Raw genomic sequence first — 18,101 nt, 5'->3', positions numbered from 1 at the left:
TATGGATGTTTTACATGTAAATTTATCAGTTTCCTTGCATGTGATACACACTTCTTCTCAAGCCGTAATAGTAACATTGCACAAGAGCACCGAAAATGGGATTGTACACAACACACATTTTGCAACCATGGTCATTGTGGAAGTGTTACATACTGTTTTGAGATCTGAACACATTAATTTGCACAACTACTCCTTGGTAGACATTTTCTCAGGTTTTTAACATACAGACTTGCTCCATAATATGAACGCCCAACAATTAAGTCTCGGCTGTAGCTGAGATGATTGGACCACACTTAAATTTAGTGTGTTTGTGACAGCTCACATTAATTGTCCTTCAGTAGCACTGTGATGTAACATGTGTTGTCCTACATCATAGTTTCTCTTTTGTCGTAGAGTGCAGTAAGAGCAGCCATTAAAGGACGGATACTTGTCTTGGAGGGCATTGAAAAAGCTGAGCGGAATGTTCTGCCTGTACTGAACAATTTGCTGGAGAACAGGGAAATGCATCTTGAAGATGGACGATTCTTAATACCAGCAGATCGTTACGATAAACTTCTTAAGGTAAAAGCGTCATTTGAAATACTCATTGGTATTATGGATAATGTAAATTTATCATTAACAATACTATTAAACATGTAATTTCATTGTCTTTTTTATGATAATAATTTACAAGGAGACATTCTGTAGCAAGGGTGTAGCAAAAAAAAAAAAAACCCTTAGATGTTCAAACTACGTTTGCCACATTGGGGTGCATCCACCATAGGGATGTATGAAAATTGTGTATGAAGAAATGCAGTGATGGACTCTTCCTTGAGTCAGTCTATTTTCAGTGCAGTTTCAACACTGCAAATATTACTCTGGTACTTGTAAGCTGTAAGATGTAACACTATTAATGATTCTGCTATTATGGCTCTGGAACCATTGTGGAGATACTCCAACGTTGCCTGCTCTGTCAGGTATAGGTTAATTATTCTTTTGTATTCTGTTAAATTACTTCATTGTGCCTAACATCAGTTATTGTGAACGGAAATCAATTCCTAGCTTTCATTCTGTGTATCCTGTTAAGATGTATGGGTATTATATCTGATTGTAGCCAGATATTATCTTATTTTGCATTTAATTATAGGAACACAGTCAGGAAGAGCTCGACCGTTGGCAGTTGGTGCGAGTGAGTGAAGACTTTCGTGTTGTAGCACTGGGTCTTCCTGTACCCCGTTATGTTGGAAATCCTCTAGATCCACCTTTAAGATCACGTTTTCAGGCTAGAGATATAGGAAACCGCAGCTTCAAGGTATGAGCAGAGTAGCCTATACATATATATCAGTCTTTAATGTATCTGTGTAGTAAATCTTTATTTTCTTTTATTGAATTAATTGCTCTCATATGAATTTAAGCAATGGAACGAATAAAATATTGCCTTGCTGTTTAGTGGTCCGCCCCTGGTAGCTGAGTGGTCACTGTGACAGATTGTCAATCCTAAGGGCCCGGGTTTGATTCCCGGCTAGGTTGGAGATTTTCTCCACTCAGGGACTGGCTGTTGTGTTGTCCTAATCATCATCATTTCATTCCCATGTACGCGCAAGTCGCCAAAGTAGCGTCAAATCGAAAGACTTGCACCCGGTGAGCAGTCTACCCGAGAGGAAGCGCTAGTTGCACAACCTTTACTTTTACTGTTTAGTGGAGACAATGATCAGTAGACAGACACGCAAACCAGGTCTTTAACAATACGAGTCAGCTTCCAAAACACACACACACCCACCCACACACACACACACACACACACGGATATGGCTGAGGTGAACAGTAAAGAGACAAGGGTAAGGAAGCTTCAAGAGCTACTCAGAAAAGAGGATGGGCATATAATCAGCCATTTGGGCACTGAAGTCACTGACAATAACTCTACGTAACTAAATATCAAACAATTCCTCAGTAGTATGGTTACTAATTTAATGTCTATTTGTATGTTGTTGTTGTGGTCTTCAGTCCTGAGACTGGTTTGATGGAGCTCTCCATGCTACTCTATCCTGTGCAAGCTTCTTCATCTCCCAGTACCTACTGCAACCTACATCCTTCTGAATCTGCTTAGTGTATTCATCTCTTGGTCTCCCTCTATGATTTTTACCCTCCACGCTGCCCTCCAATACTAAATTGGTGATCCCTTGATGCCTCAGAACACGTCCTACCAACCGATCCCTTCTTCTGGTCAAGTTGTGCCACAAACTTCTCTTCTCCCCAATCCTATTCAATACTTCCTCATTAGTTATGTGATCTACCCATCTAACTTCAGCATTCTTCTGTAGCACCACATTTCAAAAGCTTCTATTCTCTTCTTGTCCAAACTATTTATCGTCCATGTTTCACTTCCATACATGGCTACACTCCATACAAATACTTTCAGAAATGACTTCCTGACACTTAAATCTATACTCGATGTTAACAAATTTCTCTTCTTCAGAAACACTTTCCTTGCCATTGCCAGTCTACATTTTATATCCTCTCTACTTCGACCATCATCAGTTATTTTGCTCCCCAAATAGCAAAACTCCTTTACTACATTAAGTGTCTCATTTCCTAATCTAATTCCCTCAGCATCACCCAACTTAATTCGACTACATTCCATTATCCTCGTTTTGCTTTTGTTGATGTTCATCTTATATCCTCCTTTCAAGACGCTATCCATTCCATTCAACTGCTCTTCCAAGTCCTTTGCTGTCTCTGACAGAATTACAATGTCATCGGTGAACCTCAAAGTTTTTATTTCTTCTCCATGGATTTTAATACCTACTCCGAATTTTTCTTTTGTTTCCTTTACTGCTTGCTCAATATACAGATTGAATAACATCGGAGAGAGGCTACAACTCTGTCTTACTCCCTTCCCAACAACTGCTTCCCTTTCATGTCCCTCGACTCTTATAACTGCCATCTGGTTTCTGTACAAATTATAAATAGCCTTTCACTCCCTGTATTTTACCCCTGCCACCTTTAGAATTTGAAAGAGAGTATTCCAGTCAACATTGTCAAAAGCTTTCTCTAAGTCTGTAAATGCTAGAAACGTAGGTTTGCCTTTCCTTAATCTTTGTTCTAAGATAAGTTGTAAGGTCATTATTGGCTCACGTGTTCCAGTATTTCTACGGAATCCAAACTGATCATCCCCAAGGTCGGCTTCTACTAGTTTTTCCATTCATCTGTAAAGAATTCGTGTTAGTATTTTGCAGCTGTGGCTTATTAAACTGATTGTTCGGTAATTATCACATCTGTCAACACCTGCTTTCTTTGGGATTGGAATTATTACATTCTTCTTGAAGTCTCAGGGTATTTCGCCTGTTTCATACATCTTGCTCACCAGATGGTAGAGTTTTGTGAGGACTGGCTCTCCCAAGGCCGTCAGTAGTTCCAATGGAATGTTGTCTACTCTGGGGGCCTTGTTTCGGCTCAGGTCTTTCAGTGCTCTGTCAAACTCTTCACGCAGTATCATATCTCCCATCTCATCTTCATCTACATCCTCTTCCGTTTCCATAATATTGTTGTGAAGTACATCGCCCTTGTATAGACCCTCTATATACTCCTTCCACCTTTCTGTTTTCCCTTCTTTGCTTAGAACTGGGTTTCCATCTGAGCTCTTGATGTTCATACAAGTGGTTCTCTTATCTCCAAAGGTCTCTTTAATTTTCCTGTAGGCAGTATCTATCTTACCCCTAGTGAGATAAGCCTCTAAATCCTTACATTTGTCCTCTAGCCATCCCTGCTTAGCCATTTTGCACTTCCTGTCGATCTCATTTTTGAGACGTTTGTATTCCTTTTTGCCTGCTTCATTTACTGCATTTTTATATGTTCTCCTTTCATCAATTAAATTCAATATTTCTTCTGTTACCCAAGGATTTTATTTGTATGTACGAGGGTAATCCCAAAAGTAAGGTCTCCTATTTTTTTTATAAGTACAGAACTCTGTTTGTGTGGAAATTGGTCACACTGTTATGAAGAGTGCTTCACACTCTGTGTGTAAACATGTGCACACTGTGCTGAGGCACTCAGTCTTGGCTTGGCAGCCATTGAGAATGGAGCTCCTGTTGGATGTTACCGCCAAGAGTGAATTGCATGGTTTTTGAATGCAAAGGGCACTTTGCCAATTGAAATCCATCTCCAATTGACGGAAATGTATGATGAGTCATGCATCGATGTCAAAAATGTTTATAAGTGGTGTAGAGAGTTTGCAGCTGGTCCGACCGAAATTCACGACGAACAAAGGAGTGGGAGACCGTCAATTTCTGAGGAGACAGTGTTGAAGGTTGAGCAAAGCATACGTGAAGCTCAGCGGATCACCCTGGATGATCTCTTTACATTGGTTCCTAAGGTTTCCCGAAGCAAATTTTAATGGAAACATTGAACTACCTGAAGGTGTGCGCAAGATGGGTGCCACGCATGCTGACTGAGGACCACATGTGGCAATGAGTTGATGCTTCCCGCACATTTCTTCACCGCCTTGCAGCCGTGCAGGACAACTTTCTGGACTCAATTGTCATGGGTGACGAAACCTAGGCATACCACTTTACACCTGAGATCAAGCAACAGAAACGACAGTGGCAGCATCCTTCTTTGCCAAAGCCCAAAGCCGCAGAAATTCAAACAAACACAGTCTACTGGTAAAGTCATGACCAACCATTTTTTAGGTTCAGAATGGGGTATTCTTGGTCAACTTTATGTCCACTGGAACCACAATTAACGCTGACAGGTACTGTGAGACTCTGAAAAAACTCAAATGGGCAATTCAGAACCGGAGAAGAGGAACGTTGAGAAAGGGCGTACACATTCTCCATGACAGCGCTTGCCCACAGATCACTCGGCAAACCGTTGCTCTCCTGCAACAGTTTCAGTGGAACATAATCACCCACCCACCCTACAGTCCTGACTTGGCGCCCAGTGACTGTCACCTGTTCCCTAGGTTAAAAGAACATTTGGCCGGAAAGTGATTGAGCTCCAACAACGAGGTTCATAACTTTCTGAAAAGCATGGCGGCGAGCTGGTATGACATGGGCATACAAAAACTGCCACAGCGTCTACAAAAATGCATCGACAGAAATGGTGATTATGTCGAAAAATAGCTAAATGTTCAAGCTGTAAACTGATGTAAACCATTCCAGAAATAAACAGGTCTATGTAATTATAAAAAAATAGGAGACCTTACTTTTGGGATTACCCTAGTACATGAATCTTTCTTGCGAGATTGGATTTTATCAGACAATACAAAAGCACAGAAAAATTATTTTTTTGTTGTGTCTTGTAGCTTTGAATATACTACATTTGATTTTATTGGGTTCTGACTGTTTTGGTGGCATTATGGGATTTAAGCATACATGGAGTGTACCATATGTTTTGAACATCTTAGAAAGAGTATGTAAAATCTATCAGAACAACATGCTAAATTGTACATTTGTGTGTGTAACAGGGCACTTGCAGTTATGAGATATTAAAAAAAAGTCCAATAAAATAATACCTTGCAGGAAAAATGACAAAATTTAACAACATAATATATGTGAGGAAAAATGGTGTTATAAGATATCAGTCAAGAGAAAAAATTAGAAATGCTGAAGAGAATTTTCAGACAACAGAGTTCTCTGTTGGGCTCAAGGCGGTTGCCATGAGAAATGAAGCTCTTCAGAATAAATATGTACATATTTGATACAATTTAACAAGTTTGAGAGTAGAATAATAGTCCAAAGAGTAAAATGATCTGGCTGCAGCTAGAATGTTGATATCCATACCATTTTTATCAAAATGCATGAAGTATTTAATGTAGATCAGACTGTTTGTTGAAATAGTGCCCATGGGAAATGGGCACTTGCAAACCAATGTCAGCTTTCATACAGGCAGGTGCAGGGTATATAGCCTAACTGTCATGTGGCCATATTGTGTGGCATTCATGCCTTGTTGTGTTGCATGCGTGAGCTGTTTGCCCACCCCCGGCTCCAGGTGCTTGGCTGAGACGTACCTTTATATTAGCTATGGCCCAGCAGTCTGACTGCCGCAACTGATTTGTTTGCCTTCTTCTGTGTGGGCAATTGAGATATAACAACATTATGTAGATGTTATAAATCAGGTGTACTGATGTAGTCAAATTATACCTAGAATAACAACGATGATATAAAATAGAATTGTTTTTATAATAATAGTATGGTGCACTAATCTCTTATGTTTTTTTTTTAAATATTGTTTACTGGTTAGGTTTTTGTAATCCTATTACTGTAGATTATGCCTATGATTGGTTTTGAGGGAGAGTGTTAGTAATAATGTTGATCATCATCTAATGTATTAAAACACTGTGAATCCACAGGAGCAGTTGGAACACCTGAGATCACTGACATCTAATGTGGATCCAGCACAGATATCTCAGCTTCTCTCCTGTTGTCATGCACTGCTCTCACAGGAATCTGCATCGCTTGGTCTGCCAGATTTCCCTGCAGACAACTTACCTGTTGCTGTGCGTCTCTTGGCAAGTAGATTTCAAGTGTACCTGAAGGTCTTTCTCTGATGCATTATTATTTTCGTAGTCAATCAGATTGCGTCATCATATACAAGGTGCTTCAAAAAGAATATACGTATTTCAAAAGCATATATTTATTAAACTGTAAGACATACAACTAACAGACTCAGGACCTCCAGTATATTAGGAGGACATGTTTTTATGAAACAGGTATACCTCGTCATATTGAAAGCACATAATTTCACATGTATGTCAGTAATACCGGTACTTTACATCATGGTCTATTTTATTGTTTTAAGCTGTAGACAGTCTGCTAGTTGTATTTTTTCCCATATTTTGCTGCAGATCTGAGGATGGTCATTGCTAACTGCAGCCAGTAGTCTGATGACCTACAAATTTGTGACCATAGATGTGAAATAAAAGAAATTTATTCTATGTTTGTAATAACCTTTATGAAGATCTGAAGATAGCAACTTAGTTCTACTGAAACTGGTTATCTACAATAAAGTTTTTATAGCGATCTCGGCTAATAAGTTCTTCTTCTACTAAGTAATGATAGATATAATTTCATCTTGGACATCTGTTTCATTTCGTTGTCATCAGATATCGAGACAAACTGGATGGTAATTTGGATAAAAACAACTAGTACAGAACAACACAGTCAATAAAACAGGCTCCAGCTCAGTGTTTGATTTAAAAGACAAGACTGAAAACAGGCAATATATACAAATGACAACAGACTCTCAGTAAGTTCAAAACTATGGTAGCAGCATATACCACATGACATGTCAGAGCATTAAGTTCCAGAGAAACTTTAGGAAGTGGTGGTAGTGTTGTTGGTGGTGGTGGTAGTGGTGATGATGTAAGCATTGATCCATGGTAAATTGTAGTTGCTATGGATCACTGCCATGTGTGTTGCTTCTCAGAGTGAACCGCAGGGCAGAAATGCATCAATTTGTGTCAATATTGTATAGGAAGAAACTGCTGGATAGCGCACATGGTATGGTCAACCCTGTTCACCATCGATATCTTCTAGTTTGTTGAGGGTGAAAATACTAGATCCCTCACCATAAAATGGCCTAATTCTAATTGTTCGTCAGTGAGGCCTCTGCTGATAGTGGCCCTTCCTTCTAAACCCCTGGACATGAACTGGAGTTACTCAAAGAGTGTATGTTGCTGACATTACACTAATTGCATTCAGCAACTCTGTGCTGTGCTGGAGTGGCCCCTGCTGCTAAGGCATCACTTTTAAGTGAAGAATATAGTAAGGAAAGTTCTGACAGGATGTAAATAATTTAAGTGTAAAGGACACCACTCGCCAAATAGCAGAATTGCTGAGTCTTCAAGAAGAATGCACAAAAGATAATTAAGACATTCTTAGCTTTCAGAAGAAATCCTTTGACAAGTTGGAGTACACACACACACACACACACACACACACACACACACACACACACACACCTGTGCACATACATTGTTCCAGCTGGATACTCAGTGCCGGGACTGCAGTTTGGAGGGTGGTCTGGGATGGGGTTTGTGTCGGGTGGGCTGGTTAGAAGGAGAAATAGACGGGAAGCAGGAGGAGGGTTGGGGATGGGTAGCTAGTGGCTCAAAGGGAGGCAGCAGGTGTGCAAGCTAGGAATGCAAGAGGGAGGGGATGGCAGGTACACAGGCTAGGCACGTGACACATGGGTACTGGACCTGATGAGGTGTGCTGTGCATGGTAAAGATGATACAGAGGCATAGATTGGGAGGGGATGACAGAACAGAGGAAGGGGAACTGTTACATAGAGGGGTATGGGGATAGGAGTTTAGTGAAGATTAAGGGTGGGAGGATTATGTTGTACTGTAGCTTGTCAAAGAATTTCTTCTAAAATTCACTTTTGTATGTGCCATTTGATGACTCAATGCTTCTGCTATTCAGTGAGTAGTCTCCTTTACTCATAAATTATTTAAGAGGAGAACGGTGTGCACACATCTTGTTGCATGGTTCATCTTCCAGTTCAGCTCTTATTTGGAGGAGAACTTTTACCTGCACACTTCCTCCCACTGTTCTATCTTTACCTACATCTTCTTTTAGTGATACTATTGGTTCACTGTTTTCCATAAGTTGCTTCTTGTGACAAAGTTACAGTTCTTGAGCTAAATTTATATCTATATTACTCCTAACACTCTTCCATTGGGTCCTTGGTTGTGAAGTTAAAGGGATTAATAACTCTGCTGTTGAGTTCTGTGGAAACCCCATAATGCCTTTTTCCCAACTACCATCATCATTATGCTTTGCTGCTGGAGGACAGTGCTGAGTATCCATGGATATTGATGGTCATATGGGTGAATGAACATTGTGTCCTCAGGGTGGAATGTGTGCTGTGCTATAGAATATGGTTACTGGTCTGTTGGGTAGAGGAACAAGAGCAATATCTTTGGCTGGTATCTGTGTAAGATTTAATCTCACTCTTACTCTTGATTACTGTTGTGTGATAATATTCAGGCAGGTTGCATGTTACATTGCAACCCACTTCCTGTGGTTTGAAATTTCAGACAAGTCTTTCACCTATATCATTCATTGAGAGCATCATTTACAGCTACATCTACATGCATAGTGTTATAACCTTTAATCCTAATAAAGTGTGTGGATATACAACGTAGAGCAATAGCGAGTTACATGCTACCAACTCCGAATCTGTCACTCAACTGCCGTGCCGTGACATGCGGCCAGCGCCGTTCATAGCCAGGTGGTGCTCCCGCACTTGGCCGAGCTACAGAGCGCCTCTATCACCGTGTTCGCGTACTGACGTAGCGGCACTTTTAAATCTCGTGGCACTGTCACAACACTTTTCCCCCCTTGAAAAAAAACGCGCACTTCCTTGGAGACACGGACAGTGCGGAGACATCCATGGCCTCTTGGGAGGCCCCGAGAAGATCCCGCGGAGAAACACGAGAGTATGGTCGAAAATGTCCAGGGCGGAAGCTTGCGTGTGGAATGTGCCTCATGGACGAGATGATGGGTGAAAACTCAGGAGCAGCATCCATAGGTGTCGTGGACCTGGGGGTGTGCTCCAGCGAGATGGGTCCCGGAGAAGGCGGCGTCGCGACTGGGGCCGGTTCCGGTGTACTCGGAAGCGGTAGCGACGTCGGCTGCAGCAACACGCATGGAAGATCGGCAGCAGCGACAGGACTGGCTTCTCGGGTGGGTGGAGGCAAAAGAAGGGGTGGCGGGACCGGCGTGGCCACCACTCGTGGGCGCATCTGGTCGTAATGGCGAACAACCATGCTGTCGTCCGTACGTATTTCACAAAGCCGGCGGCCGCGAAGAGCCTTGACCACCCCTGGAATCCATTTAGGGAGAGATCCATACCCTCGTGCCCACACGTCGGCGCCCACCGAGTATTTGCCCGCACTAGGGGACAAAGTAAAAGGCCTGACAGGGTGAAGCAGGTGCAGTAGAGTGCGCGGTTGGCGGCCATGCAAGAATTCAGCAGGGCTGCGATCACCCAGAGGCGTGAAGCGATAAGAACTCAGAAATTGCAACAGAGCGTCATCTGTGGAAAAATCACTAAGGAATTTTTTCATCTGGCTTTTGAAAGTGCGGACAAGGCGCTCGACTTCACCTTTCGATTGCGGACGGAAGAGCGGTGCTGTAACATGATGAATCCCTTGTCCAGTACAAAAATCACAGAAGGCCTGCGAAGAGAACTGAGGGCCATTGTCCGTGACAATCGTGGATGGAAGACCTTCTAGCGCAAAGATTTTGGACAAAGCCAGCGTCGTCGCCGCAGTGGTGGGCGACGGACATCGAACAACAAACGGAAACTTCGAGAAGGCGTCAATCAACAGTAGCCAATAAGTGCCGAGGAAGGGGCCGGCAAAGTCAGCGTGCACCCGTTCCCGCGGCTGCGCCAGATCAGGCCACGGAGAGGGCATTGTACAGGGTGCAGCCAGTTGTTGAGCACACTGCCACACGCAGCGACCATGTGGGCGATGTCCGAATCAATACCGGGCCAATAAACGTGCCTGTGGGCCAGGGACTTAGTCCGAGAAATCCCCCAATGGCCTTCATGCAATAGTTTGAGAACATCTTTGCGAAGAGAGGCTGGCACCACGACCCGTGGAGATCCGCCATCCGTGGCCAGAAGAACAACACCCTCACGAACAGACAGACGAAGGCGCAAGGCATGGTAGTTGCGAAGGGGATCCGATGCCCGGCCCTTGGTCCTGTCCGGCCAACCACATTGAACAAAACCAATCACCTGACGCAGGACCAGGTCCCGCGCAGTAGCCGACACGACCTGCGAACCTGTAGGCGGAAAAACCTCGACCGCACGACGTTCTTCCTCATCAATGTGGAAACAGAGTAGTTCATCTCGATCGAAAACCGGGTCGGGGCCCATCGGCAAACGCGACAACGCGTCAGCGCTGGCCTGCTGGGCCGTGTGGCGATAGTGAATCTCATAGTGAAAATGAGACAAGTATAAGGCCCAACGTTGCTGGCGGTGAGCTGCCTTATCCGGAAGCGACGCCGAGGGGCTGAACAGAGAGACCAGCAGCTTGTGGTCAGTGATGAGGTGAAACTTAGAACCATACAAAAAAATGCTGAACTTTTTTAGAGCATAAATGATAGCGAGCGCCTCCTTTTCGATTTGAGAGTAACGCCGTTGGGCATCGTTGAGGGTCTTGGAAGCGTAGGCGATGGGTCGTTCCGACCCATCCTCATACCGATGGGCGAGAACAGCCCCTAAGCCATACTGTGACGCGTTAGTCGCCAGAACCAAGTGCTGACCCGGACGGAATGTGGCAAGACAAGGCGCCGACTGCAGATGAGCCTTCAGGTGGACAAAAGCCTGCTCACACTCGTCGGACCAACAGAAAGGAACGTTTTTGCATAACAGCTGATGCAGAGGATGAGCCACCGCCGCCGCGGATGGAATGAATTTGTGGTAATAAGCAATCTTGCCTAGAAACGCCTGAAGTTCTTTGACCGTAGGCGGCCGGGGTAGAGCAGTAATGGCCGCAACGTGCTGTCGTAGAGGACGTATGCCCTCACGGGACAAGTGGAAACCAAGATACACAATGGAGGGTTGGAAGAACTGTGACTTGTCCAGATTGCACTTCAACCCAGCCGAATGCAGAACCCGAAACAGTGAATGCAAATTGCGAAGGTGCTCCTCAGTGGAGGCCCCTGTGATAACAATGTCATCCAGGTAGTTGATGCAGCCGGGAACGGAAGCCGTAAGCTGTTCCAAAAACCGCTGAAAAATGGCCGGCGCGCTAGCGACGCCAAATGGTAACTGCGGGTACTGATACAACCCACAAGGAGTGTTGATGACGAGAAAGTCCTTGGAAGACGCATCCGACGGCAACTGATGGTACGCCTCCGATAAGTCAAGTTTGGAAAAGAACTGGCCCCCAGCGAGCTTGGTAAATAACTCCTCAGGACGGGGAAGAGGATAAGTGTCAACGAGGCTCTGAGTGTTGATAGTGGCTTTAAAATCACCACACAATCGCAGACTCCCGTTTGGTTTAGAAACCACCACGATTGGCGATGCCCATTCGCTGGAGGTAACAGGTAGGAGAATCCCTGAAGCTGTTAACCTGTCTATCTCAGCCTTGACAGGTGCACGCAACGCCATCGGAATAGGGCATGCCCGGAAAAAACTTAGGGCGAGCTGTAGGTTTAAGAGTGATGTGGGCTTCAAAATCCTTGGCACGACCCAGACCAGCAGAGAACACGGACGAGAATTCAGAACACAATCTATCCAGCTGTTGATACGGAATATCCTCAGATATGAGGTGCACCTCATCATCAATGGAGAACCTGAACAACTGGAAAGCATCATAACCGAACAGGTTTTCAGTGCCCGCATGATCCACCACATAAAACGTGAGGAGCCTAACAACAGACTTGTAGGCAGTGGAAGCATCAAACTGGCCAACGATAGGAATTTTCTGCTTATTATAAGTTCGCAGATTTCGCATAACTGGAAACAAGGGAGGGGAGCCCAACTCCAAATACGTGCAAGAATTAATGAGAGTTACTGCAGAGCCAGTGTCCACTTGCATGCGAATGTCTTTATCCAGAACACGAACAGTAACAAACAACTTATTTGTTTGAGAAAGCACACAGTTAACATCCATGTCCGATGCCTCGTCCTCGTCGACAGGGACTTTAGGGGACTGACACACAGAAGCAATGTGGCCTTTTTTCCTACATGAATTACACGTGGCCCAATGTTTTGGACACGCGGCCCTGTCATGCTGTACGAAACAACGTGGACAAGAAGGAAGTGCGGAACGAACCTGCTTCTGTGGTTGCTGTTTTCGCTGCGAGCGTGGCGGCCCAACGCGACGTTGTTGACGCGAGTGAACCGCCGCCACACCATCGGTCCCCTGGGAAACAGGCAAATTGTCCGTGTCGAAAGTGGTCTGTATAGTGCCTACATCACACCACACGTCTATTTGCGCACCAGCAGCGTGAGACACTTCAAAAGATTGAGCGATGCTTAGAACTTCCGACAACGACGGGTTTGGCAGTTGTAAGGCACGTTGCCGAACTTCTTTATCAGGAGCAAGCCGTAGAATAGCATCCCTAACAATTGAATCAGCATAAGACTCATGATGAGTGGCCGTGACAAACTGACATTTCCTACTCAGACCGTGTAGTTCCACCGACCAAGCCCGGTAAGATTGTTGGGGCTGTTTACGACACCGGTAGAACGCCACGCGGGCGGCAACAACGTGGGTGTTTTTTCGGTAATAGGTAGACAATAAGTCACACATTTCTTGGAAGGACAGAGTGGCAGGTTCCCGCAGCGGGGCTAACTGAGATAGCAGTTGATAGATCCGTGGGGAAATCCAAGATAGAAATAACGACTTACACATAGGAGCGTCGACAACACCGAAAGCCAAGAAGTGTTGCCACAAACGCTTCTCATAATCCTCCCAGTCTTCAGCGGCCTCGTCGTAAGGAGGGAACGGAGGCGGAGAAGAGGAAGACAGACGATGAGTAAGCGACGTCGACAACGCCTGAATAGCAGCTGTCAGCTGTGTTTTCTGTTCAATGAGCACTTGCATAAGCTGTTCCCTGTCTGTCCCGACACGAACACACAAATCCACAACGCAGGAACAAAAATATCCGACCTTGTTGCCAAAAAGTGTTATAACCTTTAATCCTAATAAAGTGCGTGGATATACAACGTAGAGCAATAGCGAGTTACATGCTACCAACTCCGAATCTGTCACTTAACTGCCAATCCGTGACATGCGGCTGGCGCCGTTCATAGCCAGGTGGCGCTCCCGCGCTCGGCCGAGCTGCGGAGCGCCTCTATCGCCGTGTTCGCGTACTGACGTAGCGGCACTTTTAAATCTCGTGGCACTGTCACAACACATAGTTTGCAAATCACACTTAAGACCTGCCAGATGGTTCATCGAACCACCTTCACAATAATTCTCAATTATACCACTCCTGAACAGCATGCAGAAAAATCGATCACCTATACCTTCCGTGCAAGCTCTGATTCCCCTTATTTTGTTATGATGATCGTTTCTCCCTATGTAGGCCAGCATCAATAACATATTTTTGCATTTGGAGGAGAAAGTTGGTGATTGAAATTTCATGAGTAGATCGTACCGCAACAAGAAACGCATTTGTTTTAATGGTGTCCTCTCCAAATCCCTTATTGTATCTGTGACACACTCTTCCTATTTGTAGATAATATGAAAAGTGCTGCCCTTCACTAAACTTTCTCGATGTACTCCATTAGGACTATCTGGTAAGGGATCCTACACTGCACAGCAGTACTCCAAAAGAGGGCAGACAAGTGTAGTGTAGGCAGTCTCTTTAGTAGATCTGTTGCATCTTCTGACTGTTCTGCCAATAAAACACAGTCTTTGGTTCACCTTCCCTACTACATTTTTTTTAAATGTTCTTTCCAATTTAAGGTGTTTGTAATTGTAATTCCTAGGTAGTTATTTGAATTTATGGCTTTTAAATTTGACTGATTTATTGTGTAACCAAAGTTTAACAGATTCCATGTAGCACTTATGTGGATGACCTCACACTCTTCACTATTTAGGATCAGTTGCCAATTTTCACACCATATGCATATCTTCTACAAATCTTTTTGCAACTTGTATTGGTCTTCTAATGACTTTACTAGACAAGATAAATGGCAGCATCATAAACAAACAACCTGAGATGGTTGCTCAGATTGTCACCTAAATCATCTATATAAATAAGGAACTGCAGAGGGCCTATAACACTACCTTGGGGAATGCTGGAAATCACTTCTGTATTACTCGGTGACTTTCTATCAGTTACTATGAACTGTGTCCTCTCTGACAGGAAACCACAAATCCACTCGCATAAATGATACAGTATTCCATAAGCATGCAGTTTGATTACAAGCTTCTTGTGAGGCGCGGTGTCAGAAGCCTTATGGAAATGAAGAAATATGGAATCAATTTGTAATCCCTTGTCGATAGCACTCAACACTTCATGTGAGTGTGTTTCACAAGAATTGTTTTCTAAAGCTGTGTTGACTGAGTGTCAATAGATGTTCTCTTTGAGGTAATTCATAATGTTCAAACACAATATATGCATATCGATGTTAATAATGTGAGCCTGTAATTTAGTGGATTACTCCTATTGTCCTTCTTGAACACTGGTTGACCTCTGCAACTTTCCTGTTTTGGGAACTGATCTTTCGTTGAGCGAGCAGTTGTATATGACTGTTAAGTGTGGAGCTATTCCATCAGCATGTTCTGAAAGGAGCCTAACTGGTATACGGTCTGGACCATAAGACTTGCTTTTAATAAGTGATTTAAGTTGCTTCACTACTCCGAGGATATCTACTGTACTTCTAAGTTACTCATGTTGACAGCTGTTCTTGATTCAAATTCTGGAATATTTACTTGATCCTCTTTGGCGAAGGAATTTTGGAAGGCTATGTTTAGTAACTCTACTTTGGCAGCACTGTCTTCGATAGTATCTCCATTGCTGTCGCACAGAGAAGGCACCGCTTGTTTTTGCTGCTAGCATACATTGCATGCAACTAGAATCTCTTTGAATTTTCTGCCAGGTTTCTATACACAGTTTTGTGTTGGAAACTATAATAAGCATAGTGAGGCCGTAGCACCCAAAGACAGTGACCATATGTGTGAGTTGTGCTGGAGTAAATGTGTGAGAGTTTTCTCCTTTGGAAGGACTTTGTCTGAAAGCTTGAATATTTTTACCATTCTATTTCACTCTGCAACTCAATACCTTGTGTAATGAGCAGGATGCTGTTCTTTCCATATTGTGGTTATTCCGTCCTGGACTTTACATTGTTTAAAAGTAACACTTGAAATTTTTGTTAAATTGGAAATGAAGAACAATAAATTTCAGTAAAATAATTTTGCATTAAACAATAACATTTTACCTGATAAAAAGTTATAGTAAGTTTATAAAATATTTGTAATTTTGATATGGACCAGACTAATCAACATATGTTTCACACAGGATACTTTTCCAACTATGGCAGCATCTGAGGTGTTGTACCGCCTGTATCCATACAAGAGTTTCCTTCCTGCAGAGGGAGTTTCTGCTGTGGAAGATGTGCTCCAGACATTCCAGATGTTGCAGCAAAAGACTGTTCCTTTAACTGTTGAAACTGTGACTCCAACTGATGGGGATTCTGCCCATATCAGGTTAGCTGGTGGATATCACACAACTGATGTTGAGGTGAGTGTTCTACTTAACTGAATCAAAGTAGTAGCTTTCTTTCTCATTTATATAGTTAAACTTAACTGGAATAAGCATTGAGTGTTATGGTGATAGTTTATTGCCTGTACGGTTTTCATATTGTCTGTAATTTGCTTGTCTATAATTACTGTTTGCCTTGGCTTGTTCCACATCCTTGAAGGTTCCCCTTCTTATTGAGATCTAGGGAGTGTTATGAATTATCAGTGTGTTCACTGATGTCAACATTAAAAATAGAACCATAAATCAGGCAAAACTGGACAGCAACTCGGAAAAGGGAAAGAAAACCAATACATTATTCTGATTGGGGGAAAGTATCAGAAAAAACATCTGGTTTATTGTAAGGAAGTCCAGTAGAATTCTTGCTATTCACAGTATTTTATGAATGAATTAGCAGATGCTGTTTACAGCTGACACTGTTCTGCATCTACATCCATACTCTGCAAATGACCGCAAAGTTCACGGCAGAGGGTACGTTCCTTTATACCAGGTATTAAGGTTTCCATTCCATTCATAAGGAGCATGGGAAGAACGATTGTTTGAATGCATCTGTGCATGCAGTATTAATTATTCTAATCTTATCCTCAAGATTCCTATGTGAGCAATATGTTAGGGGGTTGTAGTATATTCCTAGAGTAATCATTTAAAGCTTGGTTAATAGACTTCTTTGGGATATCTTAGGTCTGTCTTGAAGAGTCTTCCAGTTCAGTTGCTTCAGTATTTCTGTGACACTTTGGATTAAACAAACCTCTGACCATTCTTGCTGCCCTTCTCTGTATGTGTTCTACACTGAAGCACCAAAGAAACTGGTATAGGCATGCATATTCAAATACAGAGTATGTAAACAGGCAGAATACGGCGTTGCAGTTGGCAATGCCTATGTAAGACAACAAGTGTCTGGCACAGTTGTTAGATCGGTTACTGCCACTACAATGGCAGGTTATCAAGATTTAAGTGAGTTGAACGTGGTGTTACAGTCGGCGCATGAATGCTGGGTCACAGCATCTCCGAGGTAATGATTAAGTGGGGATTTTCATGTATAACAATTTCATGAGTGTTCCGTGAATATCAGGAATCCTGTAAAATATCAAATCTCTGACATCACTGCAGCCAGAAGAGATCTTGCAAGGACAGGACCAACGACAACTGAAGAGAATCATTCAACGTGACAGAATGCAAACCTTTCACAGATTGCTGCAGATTTCAGTGATGGACCATCAACTAGTGTCGGCGTGTGAACCATTCAACGAAAGATCATCGATATGGGCTTTCGGAGCTGAAGGCCCACTCGTGTACCCTTGGTGACTGCATGACACAAAGCTTTACGACTCGCCTGGGCCTGTCAACACTGGCATTGAACTGTTGATGGCTGGAAACATGTTGCCTTGTTGGATGTGTCTCGTGTGTAGGTATGGAGACAACCTCATGAATCCATGGACCCTTCGTGTAAGCAGGGGACTGTTCAGGCTGGTGGAGGCTCTGTAATGGTGTGGGGCTGTGGGGCACATGCAGTTGGAGTGATATGGGACCCCTGATACATCTAGATACAACTCTTGACAGATGACACATACGTAAGCATCCTGTCTGATCATCTGCATACGTTCATGTCCATTGTGCATTCTGACGGTCTTTGACAATTCCAGCAGTACAGTGTGACACACCACACATCCAGAATTGCTACAGAGTGACTCCAGGAACACTCTTCTGAGTTTAAACACTTCCGCTGGCCACCAAACTCCCCAGACATGAACATTATTGAGCATATCTGGGATACCTTGCAATGTGCTGTTCAGGAGAGATCTCCACCCCGTTGTACTCTTATGGATTTGTGGACAACACTGCAGGATTCTTGGTGTTGGTACCCTCCAGCACTACTTCAGGCATTAG

The 18,101-nt window shown here is 43.5% G+C and overlaps 1 protein-coding gene across 1 annotated transcript in view; it reads left to right on the top strand.

The window, feature by feature from the left end:
* The window catches only part of LOC126198488 (von Willebrand factor A domain-containing protein 8), a 275,162-nt gene that overhangs the window by 39,300 nt on the left and 217,761 nt on the right, over window positions 1-18,101 (top strand). Inside the window, exons 5-8 of the mRNA XM_049934860.1 lie at window positions 394-561; window positions 1,127-1,291; window positions 6,329-6,483; window positions 15,971-16,196. Coding sequence (XP_049790817.1) covers window positions 394-561; window positions 1,127-1,291; window positions 6,329-6,483; window positions 15,971-16,196 — 714 coding nt within the window. The remainder of the gene's footprint in view (window positions 1-393; window positions 562-1,126; window positions 1,292-6,328; window positions 6,484-15,970; window positions 16,197-18,101) is intronic.

This window comes from Schistocerca nitens, chromosome 8 (genome assembly GCF_023898315.1).
Source record: "Schistocerca nitens isolate TAMUIC-IGC-003100 chromosome 8, iqSchNite1.1, whole genome shotgun sequence".
Lineage (NCBI taxonomy): Eukaryota > Metazoa > Arthropoda > Insecta > Orthoptera > Acrididae > Schistocerca > Schistocerca nitens.
Note: the sequence above shows the minus strand (reverse complement) of the source record. Positions and strands in the feature narration are given on the sequence as shown.